The sequence below is a fragment of the Acomys russatus genome, chromosome 2 (assembly GCF_903995435.1).
Source record: "Acomys russatus chromosome 2, mAcoRus1.1, whole genome shotgun sequence".
NCBI classification, from domain to species: domain Eukaryota; kingdom Metazoa; phylum Chordata; class Mammalia; order Rodentia; family Muridae; genus Acomys; species Acomys russatus.
The window spans coordinates 2,445,599-2,472,680 of record NC_067138.1 but is presented as its reverse complement, the minus strand read 5'-3'; the positions used below and the strand labels follow the sequence as shown (position 1 = coordinate 2,472,680).

General features: G+C 45.9%; 2 protein-coding genes across 2 annotated transcripts; one reads left to right on the top strand and one right to left on the bottom strand.

Annotated features, from left to right (window-relative positions):
- The first annotated feature begins 1,959 nt into the window (after nt 1-1,959).
- Nucleotides 1,960-9,080, top strand: Exosc3 (exosome component 3). Its single transcript, XM_051157488.1, has 4 exons — nt 1,960-2,309; nt 2,875-3,024; nt 6,037-6,188; nt 8,385-9,080. The coding sequence occupies exons 1-4, from the start codon at nt 1,974-1,976 to the stop codon at nt 8,584-8,586; spliced, it is 840 nt and encodes a 279-aa protein (XP_051013445.1). The 5' UTR covers nt 1,960-1,973; the 3' UTR covers nt 8,587-9,080.
- A 656-nt stretch (nt 9,081-9,736) lies between these two features.
- Nucleotides 9,737-20,447, bottom strand: Trmt10b (tRNA methyltransferase 10B). The gene is made up of 8 exons (XM_051157564.1): nt 20,189-20,447; nt 19,290-19,407; nt 16,287-16,411; nt 15,798-15,950; nt 14,000-14,078; nt 13,398-13,465; nt 10,992-11,115; nt 9,737-10,489 (listed from the first exon to the last, which is right to left on the bottom strand). The coding sequence occupies exons 1-8, from the start codon at nt 20,372-20,374 to the stop codon at nt 10,383-10,385; spliced, it is 960 nt and encodes a 319-aa protein (XP_051013521.1). The 5' UTR covers nt 20,375-20,447; the 3' UTR covers nt 9,737-10,382.
- Between the last annotated feature and the right edge of the window lie 6,635 nt (nt 20,448-27,082).

The window sequence follows — 27,082 nt, the reverse complement described above, 5'->3', positions numbered from 1 at the left end:
CCTAGGGAGGAAAGTTTTTTTTTCAATAATTATAACAGCAAACTTTTGCAAAGTACATGGGCTCTTTCTCATGAGGATGGATTCTATTGACTGAGAATGCTCAAGATAAAGGATTCAGGTGAGAGCTGGCACCACAGAATAGTAAAATTACCTGTTATTAATACCCACTCCAGAGGGCTGGAGAGATGGCTCAGAGGTTAAGGGCACTGATTGCTCTTCCAGGTCCTGAGTTCAATTCCCAGCAACCACATGGTAGCTGACAACCATCTATAACATGATCTCATGCCCTCTTCTAGCCTGCAGGTGTACATGCAGGCAGAGCTCTGTATACATAATAATAAATCTTTTTTAAAAATCCACTCTAGCCTTCCTAGTAAACAGGTGTCATTTTCTTCCATTGGGGGGGAAAAACACTCTGCTTCCTAGAAGTAGTTATTCACAGCTGACACTAACAGACCCTGCCAGAGGGTCAAATTAACCTTATATTTTACTTGGACTCAATAGTGTCATAACTCATGCCTTCTTATCTCTACACTTGGCTACACTCTGTTTGCACTCTACGTTATCTCTGCCCTTGGCTGTACTCTGGAAGACCACTTCCCTTACCTCACTTGGGACCACCCAGCTTAAAGATGAGCTGATAACACTATCTAGTTAGCCAAGATGAACTTAAGATGCATTTCTGACCCCCCCCCCCTTCACCCTCATCTTCTGCACTTGGTGTTCCTATAAAAAGGCTGCCCTGAAAGCAAACCGGTGTCACAGTTTGGCCCCCAAGTCTGCTGTGTCCCTGACCATGGTCAGTCTTGGGGTGTTACGCTCAATAAACCATCCGTATCTGACTGCGACCAGAGTCTGAGTGGTTTGTGCAGCTATTATTGGGCTATAGTAGTGCTTCTCCCTATCTGTCTGCCTACCACTAGTTAACATAGGACTAGTTAACAACCTGGCTGCAGCACCAGTTATATTTCAGTTGTCCCTACTACCCAAGGGATGAAATGGTTTGCCAGCGCCTTGCCAAATTTGGAGGAAGTATAATGTTGCTCCCCTAAAATTTTAAAAATCTAAAAATTCTCCTTGGTAGCAAAGCAATGAACAACCGGCATCAGTCAACGTCAATGTCAAGTCCCTCACTGCTGCTGCAAAACTGAACGAACTACTCATTGAAGATGCCAACTGATATGAGAAATGCTGGTTTCACAATCACCCCAAGCCAGAAACCTGGAAGTTCTTAAATTCCTGCGTTGTGGCTTTTGGATTTAAGTTTCTCACGTAGCTGTTAATGTGCTCCCAGTAGTTGCAAGAATTGTTTTAAGTTACTGATTTTCCCAAGCCATGAAGGGTTGACTCAAGGTGAAAAAGTGTGGATGTGTTGCGAGAGCGCTGGGGGCGGGGGAGGCCAGGGAGAAATACACAGAAAAGTGTTAAATCTATTAGGTACCATGAGCTACCAATGATTCCAGTTACAGCTGACAACACACCGAGGGAGACAAATGGGTACTGATATTGTTCTTTTTTTGTATTGTACACAATGTCAATCGGCAACAACAGCTAAAGTTATATTTTGAAAAAAACAAAAAACGAAACCAAAAACACAACAGTACTTTTCCTGGTTAAAAGTTGGGCTAACTTTCTATAGGCAGAGTAGAAAGAAAGGTAAAGGTCTCCAAAGTAGCCCAGTTCAGTTCCCAAAGGCCGTAAGTTCCAGCACCTGTTGATACTAAAGCCCAAACAAACAAACAAACAAACAACGAAACACGGCAAGTGAGGACTCCATCCATGGAAAGAACACAAGATGAGTGGGCTGCTAGCTATAGACACAGCAGCGTGCGGCGGGGAGGAGTACCCACGAGGTGAAGCGACTAGTTTGTCAGGCTAAAGCCTTCCTTAATCAGAGAGCCCACAACCACCGGAAAGTAAAAAACCCTGGTGGGCGGGCTAGCGGAAGCGGAAGTACAATGCCGGAAGCTGCGATGGTGACCTCCGCCATGGCAGAAGTGCTGTCGGGTGCAGCCGGGTCAGGGGCAGGCTGCCGGGCGCGGGTAGCGCACAGTGTGCTGAATCAGGTGGTTCTCCCTGGGGAGGAGCTGGTGCTCCCGGAGCACGAGGACGTAGATGGCCTCGGCGGCGCCGGGGAGCAGCAGTTACGTCTGAGTGCGGGGACGCGCCCGCGGCTGCGCGTAGTGTGTGGCCCGGGTTTGCGACGCTGCGGGGACCGTCTGCTGGTCACCAAGTGTGGCCGTCTGCGTCACAAGGAGCCTGGTGGAGGAGGAGGCGGCGTTTACTGGGTGGACTCGCAACAGAAGCGGGTGAGGGACGTCGGAGAGGCAGTGCTGCAGCGAAAGTGGAATTCTTGTTCTGAGAAGTCTCCTTGCTAGTGGGATGATGATAGGTTAAGGCGAGCTTAGAACCGTGGTAGCTTCTAGGTCCCTCTCTGCATCTTCTCTAGAGGAACCACAACAGGAGCATACCCTGAGAAGGGAGAAAAGGAGAGAAAGGCCCCGGAAGCTCTTGTCTTCCAAAGCCCTAAGAGTAGAAAGCTGTGGCTTGCCATCTGAAGTCACAGGGAGTTAAGTTTGCCATAGAATAATTAAGAGCTTCCGCATAGGAGTAGTGTCTAGTGGTAGCGGCTTCCTTTACTGTAAGGATTCTTGGGCTGTCGGATGCGGATAGGATGCTGAAATGTATGAAACCTGGCCCAGGTCGTCTGCATATGAGGCTACAAAGCTGGACTGGTGCGGGCCGGTTTTTGTAGTTCTACTTGCCCCGGGGAATATGAGTTGGGAGGATTGGTTGAGACCCACCGTGAGCAACCTAGATAAAACTTGCTGAAGATGGTATCGCTTATGGTGGGTCTTTCATTCTGTTTTGTAGTATGTACCCGTGAAAGGAGACCACGTGATTGGCATAGTGATTGCGAAATCTGGAGATATATTCAAAGTTGACGTTGGAGGGAGTGAACCAGCTTCTTTGTCTTACCTGGCGTTTGAAGGAGCAACTAAAAGAAATAGACCAAATGTGCAGGTAACGGTGGGAGTTTTGGGTTTCAACAATAGGAAAAAAAAAAAAAAAATAGCCACTCCCCATAATGTAACTAGTCAGAGGGCTATCTTAATTGTCCCCAAAGCATAGGCTATCCTTCCAGCTCTCCGAGATGGTTTACAAGAAGGCCTCCTGTGCTGCAGCTCCAGAGCCCCTGCTGTCACCACTGCGCTTGTCACCTTGGTTCTTCTCTACAGGTTGAAGAGTTACATCCGCTATCTTCGCCCCATCCCCTTTCCTATCATGTCCAAATACACCGCACAAGGAAAGTGGCCCTAGTCTAAGGGACACTGGCACTGGCAGTTGTTTGGTCATCTTGGCTCCAAAGCCCTGGAGCCGACAGAGGAGCAGGTTTTCAGGTTGCGCTTTCTGGGTCGTTAGCCGTCTCCTTCCTGTCCACCTGAGCTGGGACTTGGATGACGTCTCTGTTGCGTTTTGTTCAGCTCTCGGGGGTCTTTAGTCACTTGATCTTATGTGTTCCGTCTCGTAGTTTTTGCATGTTTGTCTCAACGTGTTCAGGCATTTGCTCCCTTTTGACAGGACTGGGCAACAGTCTCATCAATGCTCCTGTGTTGGTCTGTTGACATCCTCATAACCTTTCATAACTCCTCCCCACCTTGTTTGTTATTTTTCTTTTTTGTTTTTCTTTGTTTTGTTTTGTTTTGTTTTTCAAGACCAGGTTTCTCTGTGTAGCCTTGACTGTCCTGGACTTGCTTTGTAGACCAGGCTGGCCTTGAACTCACAGTGATCCACCTGCCTCTGCCTCCCAAGTGCTAGGATTAAAGGCCTGTGCCACCACACCTGGCTCATTTTTGTTTTTCGAGGCAGGGTTTCTCTGTGTAGCCTTGGCTGATCTGGACTTCCTCTGTAGACAAGGCTGACCCTAAACTCAGAGAGCTGCCTGCCTTTGCCTCAAGTGCTGGAATTATAGGTGTATACCACCAAGCCTGGCCATATTCCCTCCCCCCCTTTTTTTTTTATTAATTTATTCGTATTACATCTCAATAGTTATCCCATCCTTTGTATCTTTCCATTCCTCCCTCCCTCCTGCTTTCCCCCTACTCCCCTCCCCTATGACTGTCCCTGAGGAGGACTTCCTCCCCCTGTATATGTTCATAGAGTATCAAGTCTCTTCTTGGTAGCCTGCTGTCCTTTCTCTGAGTGCCACCAGGTCTCCCCAGCCAGGGGACGTGGTCAAATATGGGGCACCAGAGTTCATGTGAAAGTCAGACCCCACTCTCCACTCAACTGTGGAGAATGTTCTGTCAATTGGCTAGGACAGATGGTAGGGGTTCAAAGTTTACTGCACATACAGTTCTTGGCTGGTGCCATAGTTTGAGCAGGACCCCTGGGCCCAGAACCGCCCGTTATAATGTTCTTATAGGTTTCTAGGGCCCTCTGGATCCTTCTATTTCCCCATTCTCCCATGCTTCTCTCACCTAAAGTCCCAATAGGATGTCCTCCCCTCTGTCCCACTTTCCTGATAATTGAAGACTTTCATGGGACATGTCCCTTGGGCTAGTGTCCAAATATAAGTGAGTATATACCATGTGACTCTTTCTGCTTCTGGGTTAACTCATTCATGATCATTTGTAGTTCAATCTATTTGTCCACAAATTTTGGGATTTCCTTGTTTTTAATAGCTGAGTAGTATTCCATAGTGTAAATGTACCACGGTTTCTTTATCCAATCTTCTACTGAGGGACACTTAGGCTGTTTCCATGTTATGGCTATTATGAATAAGGCCACTCATATTCCCTTCTTAACAGGAAAAAAAAGTTGTTCAAGTCATGCAGAATTCACTGGCATTGTATTCCAGGGGTCTTCCCACAGACTTAGGTACTTCATGGAACTATATTTAAGCTTTACAACACCACTGAACTTTGTTTCCTTCCCTTGGGTCTTTGTTTCCTTCCCTTGGCGTTCCTCTGTCTGGACTGTGCTGTCTCCTCGTCAGCCTATGAGACTTGATGAGACTTTCATCCTTTGAGGTCCAGGCTAAACGTAACTGTTTGTAAGGTCGCTGTGATCATTTTTCCTGTGTCTTCACCACAGCGCTGGGTTTAGTCTTGAACGTCTTGTTGATGAGCTTATTCATTCTCAATTGCCTTGGTGAGACCACGTGTTTCTTCAAGGCATAAAGTGTGTTACGACTCCCTCTAGGTTTTGTAGCCACCCAAAACAGTGGGAACTCAAACATAATTTTTTAATGCATGCATATGAGTTTTGCCTACTTGTATGTATTTGCCCATTGTCATAGCTGCTTGTGGAGATCAGACGAGAAGGTCAGAGCCCCCCACACTTGATTATGAATGGTTGTGAGCTACTGTGAGGGTGCTAGAAACTAAACCTGGGCCCTCTGAGCAGGAAGTACTGTTAACCTGAGAGCCAGCTCTCAACACTGGCATTTGTGATGTTGAATGAAGAAAATAAATTCATTGTTTCCTTAGCTTCTTCATTGTAATGTTCAGTTTTGTGATATTTTGAAGCGAATCTTCCATGAAGTAGTATCTGAATTAGCCTCGTCACAGTTTCTTTTGAATATGGATGTCATGAGTTTTTCCTTCCTCTAGACAAATATATAATTTTTTTTGGTAAATAGTACTGATAGAACATTCTCCAATGATGCTGAGTTTTTTTTGTTTTGTTTTGTTTTTGTATCTGCTCTGACTGATGAACTAGTGATATGTGGCTGCTGAGCCACTGAAAAGTAGCTAATGCAATGAGGAGCTGAATTTTATATTCCTTAATTAGATATAAGGTTAAATATAAATTTGAATGGGACTACATAGAAGTTGGACAGTACAATCTTGAAGGCTGTTCTGAGGCCTTGAAATGGCTCATAGTGGAGGATTTCATGGTGTGTGATGGGAGGACATCAGCCCCCGAGCTTCAGAACTGTGGGTTGCTGGCATTCCTGCGCACGGAACCGTACCTGCAGCAGCACCTCTAGGACATCTGCGTGAAGAATGAACTTTTCTTCTAATTTTATAGGTTGGCGATCTCATCTATGGTCAGTGTCTGGTTGCCAATAAAGACATGGAACCAGAAATGGTCTGTATTGACAGCTGTGGACGGGCCAATGGAATGGGTGTGATTGGACAGGACGGTCTGCTCTTCAAAGTGACTTTGGGCTTAATTAGAAAGTAAGTTATGATGCCTGAAAAAAAAAATGTTATGATGCCTGTTAACTGTCCTGCCTTCTTTAATGATAATTTTAAAATATGATATGTTCATTCTGAGAATTTCATGCATAGTATATCATGTTGATAATATTCCCCCTCCCCCTCCCATCTCCTTCCCACCTTCCTTCCAACTTTCCTCCCCTCCCCTCCCCACCTCCTAAATTTATGTGAAAATAAGTAAGTCCCTCAGTCCAATCTGTGCTGTGCATATATTCATAAATATGGGGCCACCCACTGCAGTGTGGCCCACCTACCATCAGCTTTAAAGAAAACTGACCCACTTCCCGCAGAAGCCCTCAACTGTCCCTGGTTCTCAGTTAAGGGTAGGGGCTCCCCAGCAGTTATTATACCTGGTTGAAAATAATAAATCTTTAGGATTTGGATTCTTTGACAATGTCTTGGGTTTTCTTTAGAGTTGTGTTATTTTAGGAGGCTGGAGAGGGGGCTCAGAGGGGGCACTAGCTAATCTTCCAGAGGATCCAGGTTCAATTCCCAGCAACTACATGGAAACTAACAACTAGTTCCAGGGGGCTCCAACGCCCCCTCCTGGCCTCAGCACGTATTGCAAACATGTGGTTGCAGATGTGCAGTGCAGGCAAAACCCCATAAACACATAACAAGATATTTTTAAAAGGTCAGTGTTTTAGCATATATGTAAGTTCATGAACTTAGTTCTGCCCTCTTAGTCTAAATATACCAAATTTAGATGCTATTTGGCTGTATGGTATAGTGCCTTTTATTTTTGTGTGTGTGCTTGGGTGTTTTGCCTGCATCTGTCTATGTACCTAGTTCATGCTTAGTGGCCAAAAGAGGGCATCAGATCCACTGGAGCTGGAGTTACAGCTGGTCCTGAGCCATGTGGGTGCTGGGAACTGAACCTGCTTCCCCTGGACAAGCAGTCAGTGCTCTTAACCACCAAGCCAGCTCTGCAGTCCTTTTAGTGCTTTTCTGATACATTACACTTGAAGTTTCCTCCATCCTGTCCTTTTCTTCTCTCTCAGAAGGCCTGCTGCTCTTCATAACTGACATATCCATATGTAAAAACTGCTCTTCCTTACTCTAAGATACTTGAATACAGATGCAATCTGCACTTGTAGAAAATTACCAAGCGTCTGTATTACATGTAATGTAATATACTCAGGCATGTGGTCGCTCCTTCGGCTTAAGTAGCCATGTGGAGACGGCCCCTGGCACTGTCCTGAAAGGTTTCACAGTTCCCACGGGGGCAGTTAGACCATCACCTACCCAAGCTGTGCGATTCTTTTTTTGTTTGTTTGTTTGTTTTGTTTTTTTGTTTTTCGAGACAGGGTTTCTCTGTTTGCCTTGGCTGTCCTGGACCGCTTTATAGACCAGGCTGGCCTCGAACTCACAGTGATCCACCTGCCTCTGCCTCCCGAGTGCTGGGATTATAGGTGTTGTGTGCCACCATGCCTGGCTTAGCTGTGCTATTATTCTAAGGGGCTCTGCTTCTAAAGCCACTGAAGTTCAGAGCTCCCTTCCTAGGCGTCTTTCTATTGCCCTTCACATGTGCGGATGGAATTTGAGATGGTTAAGAAGCATGTTATTGAGCCTCAGCCTTAGTTTCAAATAACACTCTCCAAGTACCAGGGAGGGACTAACACGGACAGGAAAGTAAATGTCAAGGACCCTGTGGGCACTGTAGGTAACAACCCCGCCACCACCACGTCACTGTTATAGCGCTATGATCCTCAAGTCTAGAATTAAGGTGTTCAGGGGAAAGAGACTTGATCCATCTATGTTATGCAACTCGGTGACATGAGTTTCTTCGTAGGACATAGCCCGCCATTGTAAACTGTGCTGTGTCTGAGAAGTAGAAGGCTCTGGGAAGAAAAGGGGTATTAAGCTGCACATGGTGGGACATTCCTGTAGTCCCAGCTACTGAAGCAGAGAGGAGTTCTCAGACCTACAAATCTGAGAGTAGTTTAAGTGACCGAGGTAGACCTCATCTAATAAAAGGGCAAGGGGAGGGCGGTGCTAGAAAAAGGGCAGCAGATGGCATCCTATGCCTTGTTTGGGGGGACGATGCTGAGCAGCTCTGTAGCCACGGAGCTCTGCCCAGAAAAGCAGTCTCCTTCAGGACAGCCGGAACGCACTACTGCTTTATTAAGTTTTGTTTTCATTCATCTTTCCTGCCAGGCTGTTAGCTCCAGATTGTGAAATCATTCAAGAGCTGGGAAAGCTCTATCCGTTGGAGATTGTGTTTGGAATGAATGGAAGAATATGGGTCAAGGCAAAAACCGTTCAGCAGACTTTAATTCTGGCGAATGTCCTAGAGGCGTGTGAACACATGACAACAGATCAAAGAAAACAGATCTTTGCCAGATTGGCAGACAGTTGATGTGTACGTGTCCTTAGTGGATATCTTAGTCAAGACTGAGTTTCCCGGGGAAACCTTTTTTCAGGTGGACATCTTCCTGTCAGATCTTCTGAAGATGCCTATTGTCTTAGCAGACTCCAATAAAATATTTTTATAAGAGTTACTGGTCTTCAATCATGCATAGATGAGAAAATTGTAAGGTTTTTTTATATAATAAATTTTGTTTGTAGTATCTGAAGTTACCTCCCTTAGTTCTGCTATAATGCTGCTTCTATAATGAGCTGTAACTCAACATTAAAATTGTCTTCTGGTTATGATAGTAAAACTTGTTTGCAGATGTTGAACATATCAATTAAAGCAGAGAAATAACTCGCCTGTAATCCCATAAGCCAGTGGACTAGTATGTAACAGCTTATACTCATGTGCTTATCAATGTAAAAAGTACTGTTCCAGCTAACTATAAAACAATTCCTGGTAACCGCAGAGGACACTAACCCTCATACAAATACTGGGCACAGAGTAACATGGCCTAGGCTCAGCCACTTTATTGGGTGTTTGTTTTTCAAATGAAGTTACAGGATGTTGTAACTCCACATACTCTACTTCATAATACAGGGTTTTTGTTTTTTAACGTATTCAGGTCTTTTTCTTTACCAGTATGATGAGGATTTGTGGCCCAAGTCTGGGCAAATGTTATTTAGGTGACACAATTCCCACAACCTTAAACAAAAAAGCATGTGCTCAGGTTGTGGGTAAAGAGGAGAGGTTTGGACTAGAGTTGCAGAGAAGAGTCTATGCTGTTTATGTTATGTTAATGCCTCTGTGGGCAAAAATGGAGATGATAGAAGGTGAGTGGTTCTGGGCTAACATCAGCCCTGGAGCTCATGCAGCCTCGTCTCTTTGCATGAGCCATCCAGTATGCTGACAATCCTAAGGGGTTTCCTGAGGCCTCACCTACTTTTCAGTAATAACATAATCAACATATCAAGTCAAAGTTTCTGAGGGATTCGATGTGAAAAGAGAAGGAAGTAGGCAAAGAGGTAACTTGGTTCTTTTGAGATTAAGAAAACATCTGAATTTGCTAGCTACTTAACCGTCAAGTAAACCCAAAATGGCTGGGGCACCTGGGACGTGAGGAAAAGACTTGCCTGTGTGTAGCAAAGGGAGGTGAAGGTGTTGGTCTGTCGGAGCGCAGCATTCTTTTCTGGCTTCTCTGTGCTGGATTTACCAATGATAACATGCTTGCTTTTTATTAGATGTATACAAAGGCTCAGAAGGCTACACAAAGCTATTTATACAGACTAGAAGGGAGGAGCCCTCAGTGACCTTAATCACTGGTAGGATGAGAGCTACAGGAAAGAACAGAGGCTTAAAGAAGGGCAGGCCAGGGCAGGGAAGCTTATGTGCAGCATATGCCTGAGCTCGTGAAAATCAGCACACTTATAGGTGATAGAAAAGTAATTTTATTCAAGTTCAGTGAAAACCTCTAACAATCATATAAACATCTCTAAAAGAAGACCCTTCACGAATAGAGATAAATGTAACACCCAAAATGAATTAACATTCAAAATGCCATATATTTTGACAATTCCTTAATACATAATTTTTTCTTTAACCATAATATTTTATCAGGGCACTTCCAGTGAGCCAGACATTGTGGGTGACACAAAGCATAAAATGCCCTTGCTGTTGATGGCTTTCAAAGATCCAAGATAGTAAGTAAAGGACAATCTGTGCCGTTGGCACCCTTTGCCTGGTCCTTTGGTTACCACACTTCCGGCACTTTCCCTCCTGCAGCTGGCATCTTAGGCTGCCTGTCATTCCACTGAGTCCTGGAGGACATAGCCTTTTCCTGGAGAAACTCCTTTCTTCAAGGCTTCAGGCCAGTTGTGAGTCTCAAAGTAAGCGGACAGGATATCAAACACTGCCAGAGGGTGGACAGAAGTTGGTGACCATTCAGGAGAAAAGACTAGTTGGAAGGACTAATGCAGAAAAGGGCGTTGTGGAATAGTTCACTGACCAAATGTCCTTTAAGCCACATGGTGGTAGATGATGGGAGGAGAGCGGCAAGGACACTGCCTCTTACAAGGAGGAGCTTGTGAGTGGACAACACTACGACAGGGATGCGCTACAGCCACAGGAACTAACAGGGCCTGAGGGGGCCTGCAGCGGCAGGGGAGGCAGCCCAGGCACTCCTGAACTGAGTGAACCCTGCAGGAGGCTGAGGTATAGCTTTAGCCAGGAACAAGAAGAAAATGAGGAACGGCTCTCAGTGGCCAGAGCGTGTGCCAGCAAGTGCATGCAGGTGACCAAGTCAAAGCAAAGTGGTGGTCCCAGCGTGAGCTATAGAGCAGTGCAGTGGGAGCAGACAGGAAACATAGTGACCACCCACGAAAAAGGCCTACGAGACGACATGTGAGCAGTACCTTGATTGATGGCTAGTATTTCTGAATGGTAGTTTTTCTCATTCTGGCGCCTGACCATGTATTCCTGGATTGGCAAGCGGGCTGTCTTGACAGAGTGTTCTCGGGCCTTTTGAAATGTCACCTTCTGTAAGTCAAATTTTATTACAAAAATCACACAGAGAAACCCTGTCTTGAAAAACCAAAACAAACAAAAAAAACAAAACAAAAGACAAATCCCACACAGACATTCATTATAATAGATACTGCCAGTTTTGAAAATTCCCACATGGTGCTACTTTTAGTTGGTAGAAAAATAAGAGGACAATGTGTTCAGATTTCACATCTAAACTGCTCACTGCTCACTGACCTGCTGGACTTCACTGCCCCAGAGAGGCCATCTGCCTGTAGCGGGAGACTTGACAAGTGAGGGTAAGGAGTGATTCTGACTGCAAACAAAACAAAACAAAAAACTCCACCCTTTCCTCCCAGCTTTTTGTTTTGTTTTGCTTTTTTGCTTTGTTGTTGTTGTTGTTTGAGACAGGGTTTCTCTGTGTAGACCTGGCTGTCCTGGACTCACTTTGTAGACCAGGCTGGCCTTGAACTCACAGAGATCCACAAGCCTCGGCCTCCCGAGTGCTGGGATAAGCGGGCACCACCATGCCCAGCCCAACTACTTATATTAAAATATCTCAAATCTAAGAAATCTGAAAGAATGATTACATTAACTGTCGCTCCCGTCATCTCCACTCAGCAGCTGACCGCAAGCTGGAGTGTGAAGGTGAGCAACCGGGGTCCAGCAGCCCGGCACTCAGCACTGCGCCTTCACTGGAGGGCAGGGCAGGCAGGTGGGACACAGACACGGCAGCCCACTTAGCTCTGCTTTATTTTGTTACAGTCCTTTGAGGCAGTTTTCTGTCTGTTTCAGTTTCTATTACAGAGGCTTTTCTGGAAGGTCCGTTGTCTTGCAGAATGCCCTGTCCTGGACTCCTTGTCTCCTCGTGATTAAATTTGAATCTTTCAAAATGTGAGCAAGGATACTTGACAGGAAAGAGCGTCTCACCAGGAGACACAGAATGTCACTTCTGTGATGCTCAGTCTCATCACGTTGGAGAGGGTGGTAACTACCAATGGCTTCACTGTACTAGCACGTTCTTGCCATGGTCATCTGCCAGGGGTCACTGTGACAGCATGTTTCTCAGATAGCTGTGTATGCCTTCACCTAATCAGCGGCCGGAATCAGTGATAACACTGGGAGCAGCAAGAACAATGACTTCCTGTTAGCAGGTTGCTTCTGTAGGAGGTCCTTTGCCCTATTATGACATCACAGAACACTAGGTTAAAACACTTAATTGAGCTGGGCAGTGGTGGCACACGCCTTTAATCCCAGCACTCGGGAGGCAGAGGCAGGCGGATCGCTGTGAGTTCGAGGCCAGCCTGGTCTACAAAGCGAGTCCAGGACAGCCAAGGCTACACAGAGAAACCCTGTCTTGAAAAACCAAAAAAAACAAACAAAAAAAAAAACCAAAACCAAACAAACAAAACTTCAGTAACAGCTTAATTATTCTAATGAAACACCAATTCAACAAAAGAAGCCTAAAACTGGGGCTGGAGAGATGGCTGGGTGGTTAAAAGCATTTGTTGTTCCTACAGAGGACCTGGGTTCAATTCCCAGTACCCACAGGTGGCTGAGAACCATGTACAGCTCTAATTCCAGGGGCGCTAACCAGGCATGCACATGGTGCACAGACACATGATGCTCACATGCATGTGAGCAAAATATTCCTATGCATAAAATAAGAAAGAAATCTACAGTTGGAAGACGTGGCGCACGTCTTTAATCCCAACTCTTGGCAGGCGGATCACTATGAGTTCGAGGCCAGCCTGGTCTACAAAGTGAGTCCAGGACAGCCAAGGCTACACAGAGAAACCCTGTCTCAAAAAACCAAACCAATCAATCAACCAAACGAATGAACGAACAACAACAAAAAAGAAACAAATCTAACAAAGAAGCCTGGACGATCTGATTGAATTTGAGGTCTTAGAATATGACTTACACCAGCAAGAAACTTACCCTGGGAAAAGCCCAGAACAGAGTGCTGGAACAAAATGCAGAGCCAAGGTAAGAGTCACCTGGCAGAAAGGAGAGAGGCTGCCTCCAGGTAGGAGGGGCGCCCTAGGAACAATAAGCTCTTCTTCCTGTTCCCACACAGCTGCTAGGCCTTCTGGGTAAAACAGGAACAGAGCAAACGCTTCTGCTATAAATGGGCTAAAATGGCTAGGAGCTGGTTTAATCCCAGCACTCAGGAGGCAGAGGTAGGAGGATCTCTGTGAGTTCGAGGCCAGCCTGAGGCTACATAGAGAAACCCTGTCTCAAAAAAATAAAATAAAAGGGGTGTGGGGGGTGTGGGGGCTAAAATGTCTACTTACCTTCTGAATGCTTTCATCCACAAGTCCACCAATAACATAAACTGTGTTTAGATCAATGTCTTCAAGAGCTAGTGAGAAAATGAAGGCCACTGAGATCAAATTTGTTTTATAATTTCTAAATCCAAAGAAAGCAAAATGAAAAAAATATCAACAATATTAATACAACTAACACAACACAACTAGACACTAATCCTCTGGAAGACAAAGCAGACAGACTCCTGGCTGATCTGGAAACAAAACTAAAATGACAAGAATGTGAAATAATTATGAATACCATGACCAACCTCGGATTAATAAATAAGTGTGAAAAGTATGTAAAACGGAGGATATTCCAGTAGAGGGAGAGAGACACGGGGAGGGAGGAGGGAGAGGGAGAGAGAGAGACTGACGCAAGCTGGCCAGGAAACTGGATTGCCAGGCACATTATAAAGCCCAACTGAATATGGCTAAACTGCAGCGCTGGCTATCTGCCCACAGAGAGGTCAGTTCATCCCTCCGATACTTCCTCCCCCACAGTCACCTGCATGGAGTGGCAGCACGTGTGCCACAGGGAGTAATGGACAGAGCACTCTGCAAACCCACACGGAAGGGACGGTGCTTACGGTGCTCCGAGTCAGGAGTCAGGTACACAAGTGCTTCCAGGGGAAAGCAGCTCACGCAGTCTTCTTCCATCACGTCGAGCTGGAAGCACAAAAGCAATGCAGAGGTGGGTGGCAGTGAGACTGCACAGCGCACACCTCGCACCGCCTGCCGGGCAGCACGGCTCCAGCTGTGCTGGGAAGCCGCAGCACAGACATTTTTTTTTTGTTTTTTGTTTTTTTTTTTTTGTTGTTGTTGTTTGTTTGTTTTTTGTTTTTTTGAGACAGGGTTTCTCTGTGTAGCCTTGGCTGTCCTGGACTCACTTTGTAGACCAGGCTGGCCTCGAACTCCCAGTGATCCGCCTGCCTCTGCCTCCTGAGTGCTGGGATTAAAGGCATGCGCCACCACACCCAACCAGCACAGACATTTAAATGGCAGAACTGAGACAGAAAGTGACAGGGGCTCCCAGAGGGACAGGGAGCGTACCCCAGTACTACAGATGAGGGCATACCACCACTGGGGATAGGAATACCAGGTTTCTGCAGAGGGGGTGAGACTGACACCTAGGAAAGGGTGAAGGCAAAGGCAATCACCTCAGGAGAGGCTGGTGAAGCAGCAACAGGAGCCGGCTAGCGGTGCAGCCCCACCCAGCACACCCCTCACGCCTATGGCCTCATGCTTTCCCCAGAGGAGGCTGGAATAACTTAGTGCCAGCTACCCAGCAGCACAAAGGGACATTCTTAGTGGAGACAGAGCTGACTTCTCACGTGCAGCTGACTTCTCACGTGCATGTCTCCTGTTGCCTTTATAAGATCCTCAGCAAAGAGCTGACAAGTCCTGTACTTGTCCCTAAAAGCAACGTAAAGCCACATTGCCTTCTAGAAGCATCATTTCTTCTCCTCCAACAACCACGTTTCCTACCTCTCCATTACTGTTTTCCAAACACGTTGCTTAGGATATAGTCTAGCAGGAACTAGACAGGTTACCAAACACAGTCCTAGATGCCAGGGACAGGAGCTTGCCAAGGCAGGGCAAGCGTGAGAAAGAAACCAAAACTCAGGACTAATGAAAGATCCTGAGACTTTAGAGTGCAACCAGGAGAAAATATCATTTCTACCTGGACAATGCAGTTGCCTCTCAGCACTCATGGGGTTCCAAGATGTCCCTACAGATCCCTAAATCTAAGCATGCTCAAGTCCCTCAGATTTAATGACAATGCTTACATTTACGTTAATGCTCCTGAAGACCTTAAATCACCTCCAGTTATTGTAGTGCCTAGTACACGTCAGTGGCTCTTATGCTGTAGTTACAGTTTCCCCTTACTGTTTTTGGAGACAGGGCCTCACAGTGGCTTAGGACTCACTGTGCAGTGCAGGCTAGCCTCCAACTTGTGACAGTCCTTCTGTCTCAGCCTCCCAAGTACTGGGACTACAGCTCGAGCCACCATATTCAGCTATATTGTACTGCAGAGAGAATAGGTGACAAGAAAAAAAGTGTCTATGTGTTCACTACAGACACAACGCCAGGGATGGGACAGTTCAGTGGGGAAAAGGACGCCAGCGGCTTGCCAAGCCTGGCTTGGGTCTTATTCTAGGACCCATACAGTGGAAAGAAGAGACCAGCTCTCGTTGTTCTCTGACCTCTGTACTCAGGCCACAGTATGCACACGTACACATCCTAAATAAACGCAATAAAGACGCAGTTAACTGTGTGCGTGTGGAGACCATACTCGGAAAGCACATTAGGGATGAACACGTAAAGCCTTTTCTATTAGGACACGGGCACATTAGGTAACTTGGGCAGTAGTCACTGGACTCTTACCAAGTAGGAAGAGAACCCATCATTCATCCTCAAGCACTCTTCGTAGAGGGGACTGCCAGCCGAGAATCCAGTGAGGCACAGCCAAAAGGGCCTGCTGGCTTTCTTGTTGGAACCGTACAACCTTCGGATCTGTCCAGCCAACCGACTCAGTTCCTGTAAAGCAAGAACCCAAGTCAGCAGAAGCATGCTAGCCTGGCAGAGGACAGTCACACAGCTGTCACCCACTGGGCGCTCTCCAGGTGCAAGAACAAAGATTTAGGGTCTGGCTTCATCCAGACTGTCAACATCATGGCCAGACTGGGAAGCTCAAAAAGAAGACAGAATGCAAACCAAATTGAAGAACCTACATTCCTCCTCAGAAGCCGCTATGGACTTGGGTATCCTAAAACAGAAAACTAGATGCCTCTAGACTACCACAGCCACTGAGGCTGGCGGCTGTCACACAAAAGCTGGCTCCTCCCTGCCCCCCTTAGCCCCTGGGTGTTTCACCTTTTTTGACATGTGGTGGGTCATGCTCAAGTCGACACACAGTCTTGGTCCTGAGTGTTTGGCTTCCAAAAGTCTCTCTTTGGTTAAGGCTTTCAAGAAACGTTTGCTGTGCTGTGGGCAGGTGCCTGTGACAGAAATACCAGAAAGGATTAAGCTCAGGCACTAAGATCAACGATTAATAAATAGGACCTCATGAAACCGAGAAGTATTTGGAGAAAGCCGCAGCTACAGAATGGGAAAAAGAGTTTAGCCGGGCGTGGTGGCGCATGCCTTTAATCCTAGCACTCGGGAGGCAGAGGCAGGCGGATCGCTGTGAGTTCGAGGCCAGCCTGGTCTACAAAGTGAGTCCAGGATGGCCAAGGCTACACAGAGAAACCCTGTCTCGAAAAACCAAAAAAAAAAAAAAGAGTTTAACCAACCACACATCAGATAGAGAGCTAATACCTTATCCAAAGCACATAAAGAATCATAAACAAAACGAAAGAAAACAAAACAAAAACTAGGTATCAAGAAATCAAATAACAGTCGGGAATGGTGCTTCACACTTTAAATCCCAGCACTTGGGAGGCAGAATCAGGTGGATCACTGTGAGTTCGAGGCCAGCCTGGTCTACAAAGTGAGTCCAGGACAGCCAAGGCTACACAGAGAGAGCCTGTCTTGAAAACAAAACAAAAAACCACCCCCGCCCAAATCCAACCAACAACCAAAAAACAAACAAACAAAAGGCAACCCAGCTGGCAGTGGTGATACTACCTTTTTTGTTTTTGTTTTTCAAAAACAAAACAAAAACAAAAAGAGAGAAAGAAATCAAATAACCCAATTTAAAAAATGGTGTATAGATCTAAATTAAGAATTCTAAAAAGAACCAGCTCAAATGGCTGAGAAACAACAACAAAAAAAAGTTCAACATCCTTTGCCATCAGGGAAATGAAAATCAAAACTACTTTGAGATTTCATCTTAAACTCATTAAAACAGCCAAGATCAACAACACAGGTGACAGCTCATGGTGGTGAGGATGCCAAGAGAGGGAACACTTATCCACTGCTGGTGGGACGCAAACTTGTGCAGCCACCATGGGAATGAGTGTGTCCATTCCTCAGGATGATGGGAATTGATCTACCTCAGGATCCAGCCACACCACTCTTGGGCATATACCCAAAGGATGCTTCATCTTGCCACAGAGACACTTACTCAACCATGTCCGTTGCTGCTCTATTTATAACAGCCAGAAACTGGAAACAACTTAAGTGTCCCTCAACAGAAGACTGGATAAAGAAAATGTGGTATTATTTACACAATGGAGTGTTACTCAGCCATTTAAAAACATGACATCACGAAAGCATCCTAAGTGAAGATAGCCCAGAGCCCGAAGCACAAGTATCCTACGTATTTTCTTATATGTGGACGTTAGCTGTAAAGTCAATGGTAACCAAGCTATAATCCATAGAGCCACAGAAGTTAGGTAGAACAGGCAGATCTTGTTAGGAAAGGAAAATAAAACAGATAGCTACGGATGGATGATGAGGGATGGAACAGGAGGATCAAGTGGGGAGAGAGAAGAAAGACGGCTATGAAAGGGGGAGTACAGGGAGAGACAGCTAAAATGAAGGACCACTTGAGGGGCTGTATGCAAACCGCAAACCTAATACAGTGGAAGACTCCTAAAATATATACATATATAAAAATATGTATATATATGAAGGCGAGCTAAATAATGAGGAGACAGAGTCCCAACTGGCCATCTCTTGTCACCAAATGAATCTTGAAGCACTGGGATTAGGTTACATCTGAGTTTTTAGCCAAAGTGGTCCCATAGGAGGTCCCCAGACAAGCCAGGCTGTTGCTAAGACTGTAGGTTGTTCTCTACAAACTGACAGCCAGGCACCATCGCTGAAAACAACACCTGCACCACTCACCGAGCAGGGACAGAGACATTGAGCTGGTGCCTATGTAGAGCTTGACCTCTGTATTCCACTGGCTTTGTTACAGGAAAGCACCGTACACACTACCAGAGGAGCAGCATAAACAGTAGCCAGCCACAAGCCCTCTGATACGGTGTCCTGACTACAAAACATGCTAGGGCAACGGTGGCACAGAGCATGTGAGAGTAACACTATCTGATCTGACTTACAGCCTACTCCACAAGGTGGAGCCCGTCCATATCTGACACAAGAGCCAGAGACTAGCTATCCGAAACCTAGGGTAAACCAAATACTACTGGTCTAAAAAAACTGAAACAAGCAAAAAATATTTTCTACAACAGGAAGCTGTAATCAGAACATATTATGTGAGGGAAAAAAAAATCTATTTTCTTTTTTGTTTTTTTTTGTTTGTTTTTGCTATTCTGAGACAGGGTGTCTCTGTGTAGCCTGGTTGTCCTGGAACTCACACTATAAACTAGGCTGGTCTCGAACTCACAGAGATCAGCCTGCCTCTGCCTCTCAAGTGCTGGGGTTAAAGGTGTGTACGACCACCACCTGGCCAAAGGCCGGTTTTTTTTTAAAATACTGATTTTGAGTCCAGTGTCCTTACTGGACTTACCGTAACTAGTAGCTCTTTTTGCACAATCCATGGAATTGTCTAGGCAGAGAGATCTCTCATTTAGTTTTGGAGGAGAGTGTGTGCTCTGGCACACAAAGTGTGTGTTAAGGTCACTTCTGTTTGTTCATTTGTAAGCCAAATTTTCTGAGCACATTATCTAATCTGAACCCATCTCTTCTACAGAAAGGGGATAACAATGGAGTGCAGCAGCCCCGACATAGTCTATGCATGGTTTTAGGGCTACACACGGCATGAATAAGTCTGAGCAACCTACCACTGGCATCATTTCTTCTGTTCCTAGCTTACAAACACAGATGCTCACTTAGCTCTTACTTTAGAAGCAACCTTACATTGGTACTCTGACTTGCAAGAGAACGGAGTAACAGGGCCTGCTCTCCTAGCAACGCAAGAACATAAGTGGGCTGAAAACAACGCGTGCTTTCATCAGTGGCCATGCTTACCGTCGTCGTCTGGATGCTCTGCACGCCTGGCTCGCCTCCTCTCTTTTTCCTGCTTCCTTTTGCTCTTCTTTGAGGAGACTATCCTTTCCCAGCGTCTCTGTTTTCTCTGCACATTTTTCTTCCATTATCCAGAAAACAAAATTGTTTTGAGAACTTCATAAGCACCAGAAAGGAAAATGGAAAGCAGTCACCTTCTTTTTATTTATATATAAAGAGGAAAAAAGATTTTTGTCTTAAAAACAAGCTTACTGGCTTGTGTTCATTTTTTATTTTACCGCCATGATCTTTTGCTATTTTATTTTCACCCTGCGCGTGGTGATGAGTTGTTATTATCACTGCATTGCTCGGGATCTGGCTCCGCGCCCCCCCACTCCCCCCCCCCCCCGCCCCCGCGCCTTGAGCATGCGAGGCAAGAGTTGTCACTGGATGCTACTCTTACCCACATTATAATTAGAAACATCACCCTCACCTACCTCACAACAATGACTTGCCCAAGGTTATCGAAAACCCATTTGGGACAGAATTTTCAAAACAGAGTTTAGAGTCCCTAAACCTTTTTGAAGATATCAAACTTTCTTTTCTTTTGTTTTTGAGACAGGGCTTCTCTGTGTTAGCCCTGACTGTCCTGGACTCGCTTTGTAGACCAGACTCACAGAGATCCGTCAGCCTCTGCCTCCCGAGTGCTGGAATTAAAAGCTTGCGCCACCACGCCCGGCTTTTTAAAAATTTTTACTCACATTCTTGTGACTCAAATAAAAATGAAACTTTAATCCAACTAGCAGGGAATAGAGTCACCACTTAGAACACACAGAATTCCTTCTCAGCTCCCTTAATCTCCTGGATCAACCCTTAGAACAGGGGTCTCTGGGAAACCATCACAGCAAGCTCACGGCACCCACCGAGCTCCATGCTGCACTGTTTGCAGGGCTGGCCTCTTCCTCCCGGGGCTCGTATTCCACATCTATCTGCAGAAGCCGGAAGCTTTCAGAGAGTCCATCTTCACTTGCGTCCTCTGGGAAGCCGTTCTGTGCCTGCAACACCTGTGAGTCTGTTCTCTGAGCACTCTCTTCCCACGTACGGTCCATGTGCTTGCGCCACTTACACAGCTAAGTCCCTGCATCTGAAGACAGATAGTGCTTCTGTGTTGGTGATGAACAGGAGTACAATACCGACCCAGACTGACTGACTGAGAAAAGCATGCTGGGGAGTACTCCAGAGAGATAATTCGTGGAGCACAAGGACTGGATGTTTCCAAGCAATCAGTACACACCCACAGTGAGTCAAGTTTTTGACTGCAGCATGTCGTGTGACTCAGTTTATTTTCGAATCAGTCCTTTGGCAAATATTTCTTAAGCACCTACCACATACATGGTCCTGAGCCAGTTTAAAAAAAAAAAAAAAAAAAGGTAGATTTCTGGGGTTTTGGTGACAGGTCAGAACTTTCAAGCCTCATATCGACCCTACCTCTGCGAACCATCCCAAGGAAAAGCCAGCCACCACTGAGGACGCCTAATATCCCTTCCAGGCCTGAGGCTCAAAAATTAGGAGCAGCACAGTCACCATGGTATTCAAACTCCCAAATCAGAGAAGCAGGATGCTTGTGCAAGCTGGCCTAGAACTCACAGAGAGCCTGGGTGCCTGGACTAAAGTGTTCACCATCATGCCCTGCTAAGTCAGGGCTGCTTAAACACTTCCTACTCGTAACCCCTTTTCACCCAAGAGCAAATTTAAATTACGTTAGTTACTTATTATTACACGTGTCCAGGACGTGTGCGCGCATGACATGCGGGGGGAGTATACACGCGCATGTGAAGATCAAAGGAGACAGAGTAGTCAGTTCTCTCTTCCCCTTGCATGGAGTCTGAGGACCCAAGTCAGGCCATCTGGCCTGTGCAGCAAGAGCCTGACTCCTCCCTGTGACAGTGTATGCAAGAAATCTGTATGCAAGTCTAGGTATACAGGATACACAAGTGTGCACATGCGCATGCATGCGCTCACACACACACCTCAAACAACTGATAACAAATCATAAAGAAATTCATTTCTAGACAATTCTTTGACCTATAAATAGTTTTACCATTTATAGAGATAAGAGCACATTTGCATCCTAATGAGAAGGACATGGTTGGTTTTTTTTACATCTTGACTGAACATTGGATACTATCGGATGGAATGCGATGTGTTTTCCAGAGCTGATGGTTTGATCTTGCGACTGTCACAGCCGAGAATGCTACTCTGCATAAATATGTGGTACAAGGTAGCAGAAGTGTATGTTTCAAGAATTGTTGGAAGTTCTGTCCTAATCCCAACCTAAAACTCAGTAATTTTATGTTTTAATTTTTTATTTTTTAATTTTTTTTGTTTTTTGTTTTGTTTTGTTTTTTTGTTTTGTTTTAATTTTTTAGAATTAGGTGTGCATGCGTATGTCTGAGTGTGGGTTTCTGTGTGTGACTGTGGGTTGCTGCGGGTGTGTGCAGTGCATGCAGAGGCCGGAAGAGAGCCCCGATTCCCTGGAATTGGAGCTGCAGGTGCTTATGAGCTGCTGCCCAATGTGAGTGCTGAGACCCAAACTTCAGTGGGCTGCAAGAGCAGTTCACACTCCTAACCACTGAGCCACCGAGTCAATAACACTAATGAAACGTAAGCCAGCAACCAGGTTTCTTTTTCTTTTCTTGTGTCCGCTTCGCAAGTGCTCTGCCACTGAGCTACATTCCCAGCCCTCTGCCTTCCCCCCCTTTTTTTAAAGTTTTTTTTTTTAGACAGGGTTTCTCTGTGTAGCCTTGGCTGTCCTAGACCTCAAACTCAGAGATCAGCCTGCCTCTCCCTCCCAGGTGCTGTGATTAAAGGTGTAGGCCACTGCCATCTAGCTGAAGATGAAATATTTAAGGATACAGTTTAGTGAATCTGGGGTGTATGTAAAATGAACACACACATAATATCTAGTCTACGTTACCTAGTGCCCTTATCAAGGGGGAAAAAATCAACTTTGTTCTCTCCTTTCCAAGTTGATTTCTGTCCCATTCCCACTGCTTGCTAAACACAACTAAGTATCCAGTCACCCTCTGCTTGCACAGGTCTCCAGCTTTCTTACTCTGGGCAGTGGCAAGCCAAAAGAAGCTGCACCTCAGCCCTAGCACCTTCAGAATAGAACACCTACCTAGACCCCAGGCCGCAGGGAATGTGGGTCCGGGTGGCCCGCGGCCTGCGACCTCAGGAAGGCAAGACTCAGAAGCGCCTGGGCTGTGTGGTGCCCAGGACCCCCAGTCCCTAAAGTCAACCCTCAAAACCAACCCCCAACGTACCTGACGCTCACACCTCGCTTAGAAGAGACCAAAGCACAGTAGGCTCCGCCCCCGCACCACTTCCGGTTTCTGATCGGCTTTGAGTAGCATTCTGGGAATTGTAGTTTTTAGTCTGGCAACGCAATAAAGGATGCTACTTAGGCTAGCTGGGCTACTATATTCTGGGTTACTGGGTCTGTTAGTTGAAGGTGGTAATTCTAGCTCAAACAGGTGACCAATTGCTTTCTGGCTAGCCGCAAAACTGGGATAAACCAAAGCTTTAAACTACCTACCTACCTTGTCTTCAATCAGTATGGGGCCCTTATGCCTCCTTTGGTTTCCCTTCAGCCAGCAGAGGCCACGAGCTAACACAGCCCTTTCCTGAGCACACAGTGGTGCCTCCGCCACCCTGCAGTTCAAGTTCAAAACCCAGACAAGATTTAGCAGGCAAGGAGTCTTGCGGCTAGCCACACCCCTTGTGTATCTCTCTCCGCCTATCAATCCAGAAACAGGCTCAGACGCAGGAAGGGACTAGTCCAAGCCTTGTCTTTATTTGTTTATTTTTTTAGACTTGTTTTTGTTTATGTGTATGGGTGTTTTGTTTGCATATGTATCTGTCCTTCGTGTGTGCCGGTATTTGGAGAAGCCAGAAGAGAGTATTGGATCCCCCCAGCCCCGAGAACTAGAGTTACAAAGAGTTACGAGCAGCATGTGGGTGCTGGGAACCAAGCCCAGGTCCTCTACAAGACGGGTCGATACTCTCAACCGCTGAACGGTCTCTCCAGTCCCCACCCCTCAGCTTTGTGTTGATATAGATATCTGCTACTTTTCACTTAACTCCTGCATTCCTAGAAGTCACATTCTTTCAGAGACACCATATAATAAATAAGCCGGAATTTTTTTCCCCTTCAAGAACCCCAAACCTGGTTGACTTACTTCTGGACTTCTCTTTGCACATGTTCCCTCAATCAATACTTCAATCTAATTATAAACAAGATAAAACCAACCAACAAACAAGAAAACAGGGTCTTTATTTTATTTATTTATCTTTTTTTTTATTTTTTGGTTTTTCGAGACAAGGTTTCTCTGTGTAGCCTTGGCTGACCTGGACTAACTTTGTAGACCAGGCTGGCCTTGAATTTACAGCGATCCGCCTGCCTCTGCCTCCCAAGTGCTGGGATTAAAGGCATGGGCCACCTGCCTGAAAACAGGGTCTTATTATGTAACCCAAAGTGACCTCATTCACTATCCTCCTGCCTCAGCTTTAGGGCTGCTGGATTCTTTTCGTTTGTTTGTTTGTTTGGTTTTTTGAGACAGGGTTTCTCTGTGTAGCCTTGGCTGTCCTGAACTCGCTTTGTAGACCAGGCTGGCTTTGAACTCACAGTGATCCACCTGCCTCTGCCTCCCGAGTGTTGGGATTAAAAGCACTCACCACTATGCCCGGCTTGGGTTGCTGGATTCTTGTTGCGTCCCACCATGCTGAGTGCTTTGGTTTGTTGGCTAACACAAACATCCCTTTCTCCTATATGACCCAGCTCTGCCAGTTCTTTGTTTGCTGCTGCTTCTGGCTCCCCATTGCTTTCCAACATGGTTAGTGCAGCATGCAACGTGGGTCGAGTGGCCTCCGATGGTGCTTTCTGGGCTGATCTCACAGTCATCTGTCCCTTTGCCCTCTATTTAGCCGTACTGAGTCCCTCTCTACCCTCATGTTCTGCTGTCATTTCACTTCTCCCACAAATAAAAAAGACCTCCTAGCCAGTCTTGCCAATTTTCTTACTTCCTTCACTTCCACATATGCTCCCCCGGCCCCAAAGATGCCTCAGCAGTTCCCAAGTCTATCCTGACCCTGTAGCCCAACCAGTCTAACTGCTCTGATCTCTCAACGCTTTAACCACACCAGGGGCATTTGCATACTGTATTTCTTCTCCTCTAAGTTTTCTTTCACAGTGGGGTTTTTAATTTAATTTAATTTAATTTTTGGTTTTTCAAGACAGGGTCTCTCTGTGTTACCTTGGCTGTCCTGGACTCACTCTGTAGACCAGGCTGGCCTCGAACTCACAGAGATCTGCCTGCCTCTGCCTCCCGAGTGCTGGGATTAAAGGTGTGCACTACCACGCCAGGCTTCACAGTGGGGTTTTGAAAATAATAATTTTTTAAAGAAAATTATGTGACTGTGTGTGCCTATTTGGCCCAGCTCCACAGTGGGGTTTTAAAAATAATCATTTTTTAAAAAAATTTATGTGACTGTGTGTGCCTGTTTGTTTCACTTTTTTCAATTTTTTGATTATAATTCATTCAGACTACATCCCAGATTATTACCCTCTCATTCTTATCTTGCTCGTCCCACTCTCCCTCCCTCTTCTGCCCTATTCTCCTCTGATGGGGGCGCCCCTCCCCCAGCAGCTGACCTCAGCCTATCAGGTCTCATCTGGACAACCTGCTTTCCCTTCCTCTATGTGCCCACAGGGCCTCTCTGCCAAGGTGGCAACGCATTACTGAAAGCCTCAACTGCAGGCCTCAGCCTTCTTCCTCCCTGCCTTAGCTATCTCTCACAAAACCATTAAACATGCAACAATGTAAAATGTTATACTTTACAAAGTATTCAAACTATCTATGTAAGGCTTCTGGCATACTGTAGGCTCTAGTTAATTGGGCACAGTATGGTTCAGGTCAGTCAGGATCCAGCCCTGGGGAGTCTCCCTGGTGAATGAACAGATCCTGGCCACAGAGAAAAGCTGATTGGATCTTCTCAGCAGAAGTTCCAAGTCCTGTTTCACACCGCCCAACTTGCTTTCTAGCCTGGTGCCCTGCTCCTTTGCTATCATGAAATCACTCCAAAGTTGCATTCAAGAGCTTAAAGTTTATTTGAAGCTTTATAAGAAACACTATTCTAAGAAAGCTAATCCTCAGGGTTGGGGATTTAGCTTGCCTAGCAAGTATAAGGCCCTGGGTTTGGTCCTCAGCTCTGGAAGAAAGCAAGCAAGCAAGCAAGCAAGCAAGCCAATCCTCTCCAGGCATGTGTACTGATTACTTCTCTGCTGACAAGTAGCTGGAAGGGACATGTATTCCTCTCACTGCCCAAGTATGGCTTCCCTTCTGCCTGGAGAGAGCCATAGGGTGTGACTGACTCATCTCTGGGCCTGCTCTTGCTGGGCATGGCAGGGACTTAGGGTGCCTTATAGAGCAGAGTGCTGACCTCATAATGCATCAGCAATAGGAGTTTAAAAAAAAAGGGGGGGGGGGATTTCTGAGCCCACAGTGAGCCACCAAGCCACGTTTGACCAGACAAGAGAAGCCAGAGAAAAAGGTATTCCAAAGAAAGCTTGAAATGGGTTTGTCTGGCATGGGAAAGCAATGCATGTGTGTTGGGGTGTTGGGGTCGGGGCAGGGAATGACGTTCAGACTAGTAGAGACACCTGTAAATATGGAGCAGGGTTACCCGCACTCACTGACAACTTACTGCCCCGCTTCCTAGATTTCCACACTATGGAGTGGGCAATATGAGTCTTCTCACGCACAAGAGAGAAAACCCAAAACACAAAAACTTTAAGAAGCTTTTCCAGGTCCATGATGGCTAAGTAGAATTAACTCGCTCAGCTGGGGCCAGTGAGGAAAGCATTAATTCTATTTCTTCTGCTCTAATATTAGCCAAATAATGGCAACGTTGATTCTTAGATTTTGCTGTTTTGTTTTTTGAGACAGGGTTTCTCTTGTAGTCCTGGCTGTCCTGGACTCGCTTTATAGACTGGGCTGGCCCGGAACTCACAGTGATCTACGTACCTCTGCCTCCCAAGTGCTGGGACTCTTAGATTTAATGATTGCCTTATAATATTAAAAGTAGAAACATGGTGCAAGGGTCAAGGATGCAGTTTTAGATAAAGCCCAGAATAACCCTGCACATGGGTGATGAGGCAGCTAAGGCAGTGGTTCTCAACCTGTGGGTCTAGAACCCTCTGGGGTCACGTATTTACATTACAACAGTAGAAAAATTATAGTTATGAAGTAGCAATGGTAATTTTATGGTTGGGGGGGTCACCACATGAAGAACTTATTAAAGGGTTGCAGCATTAGTAAGATTGAGAACCACAGAGCTAGGGAATTTACTGCCACCTAGTGGCAACCTGTGCTTGCAGCAGAGAGGCTGCTGAGCCGGAATAACAGGCACAGGTGCAGCAACTCCATACTTGGGAGGGTAGAATCTATCAGTAATACATGTATCTACCTGCTTGCAAAGGTTAGTGGTGAATTAATGTAACAAGGCGACCAAGACTGTTTCTCAGCAATTCCTGACAATATGGGACAAACCTGAAACTTTGTTTGTTTGTTTGTTTGATAGATACCTGCGGGCTGGCTGGACATCTCCTTAACTGTACCCCAGCACATTCTGATCAGGGAAGAAAAGGCTTATGTCACACAGCCTGTTGTTTCTCAAGTTCCTAGTACAGGCCTGGTACAGAGGAAATGAATGTTTGTTGAGTGAAAAATGAACATTTTTTTTCATCCAAATTTACC

Bases quoted from the DNA above. Each gene is read 5' to 3' on its own strand.
- Exosc3 (XM_051157488.1), top strand. From the start codon at position 1,974: ATGGTGACCTCCGCCATGGCAGAAGTGCTGTCGGGTGCAGCCGGGTCA. The intron at 3,025-6,036 runs GTAACGGTGGGA...CTAATTTTATAG, and splicing joins GAAATAGACCAAATGTGCAG to GTTGGCGATCTCATCTATGG. The intron at 6,189-8,384 runs GTAAGTTATGAT...CTTTCCTGCCAG, and splicing joins ACTTTGGGCTTAATTAGAAA to GCTGTTAGCTCCAGATTGTG.
- Trmt10b (XM_051157564.1), bottom strand. From the start codon at position 20,374: ATGGACCGTACGTGGGAAGAGAGTGCTCAGAGAACAGACTCACAGGTG. The intron at 19,408-20,188 runs GTGGGTGCCGTG...GGATAATGGAAG, and splicing joins ACAGTGCAGCATGGAGCTCG to AAAAATGTGCAGAGAAAACA. The intron at 16,412-19,289 runs GTAAGCATGGCC...TTTCTGTCACAG, and splicing joins AGAGCATCCAGACGACGACG to GCACCTGCCCACAGCACAGC.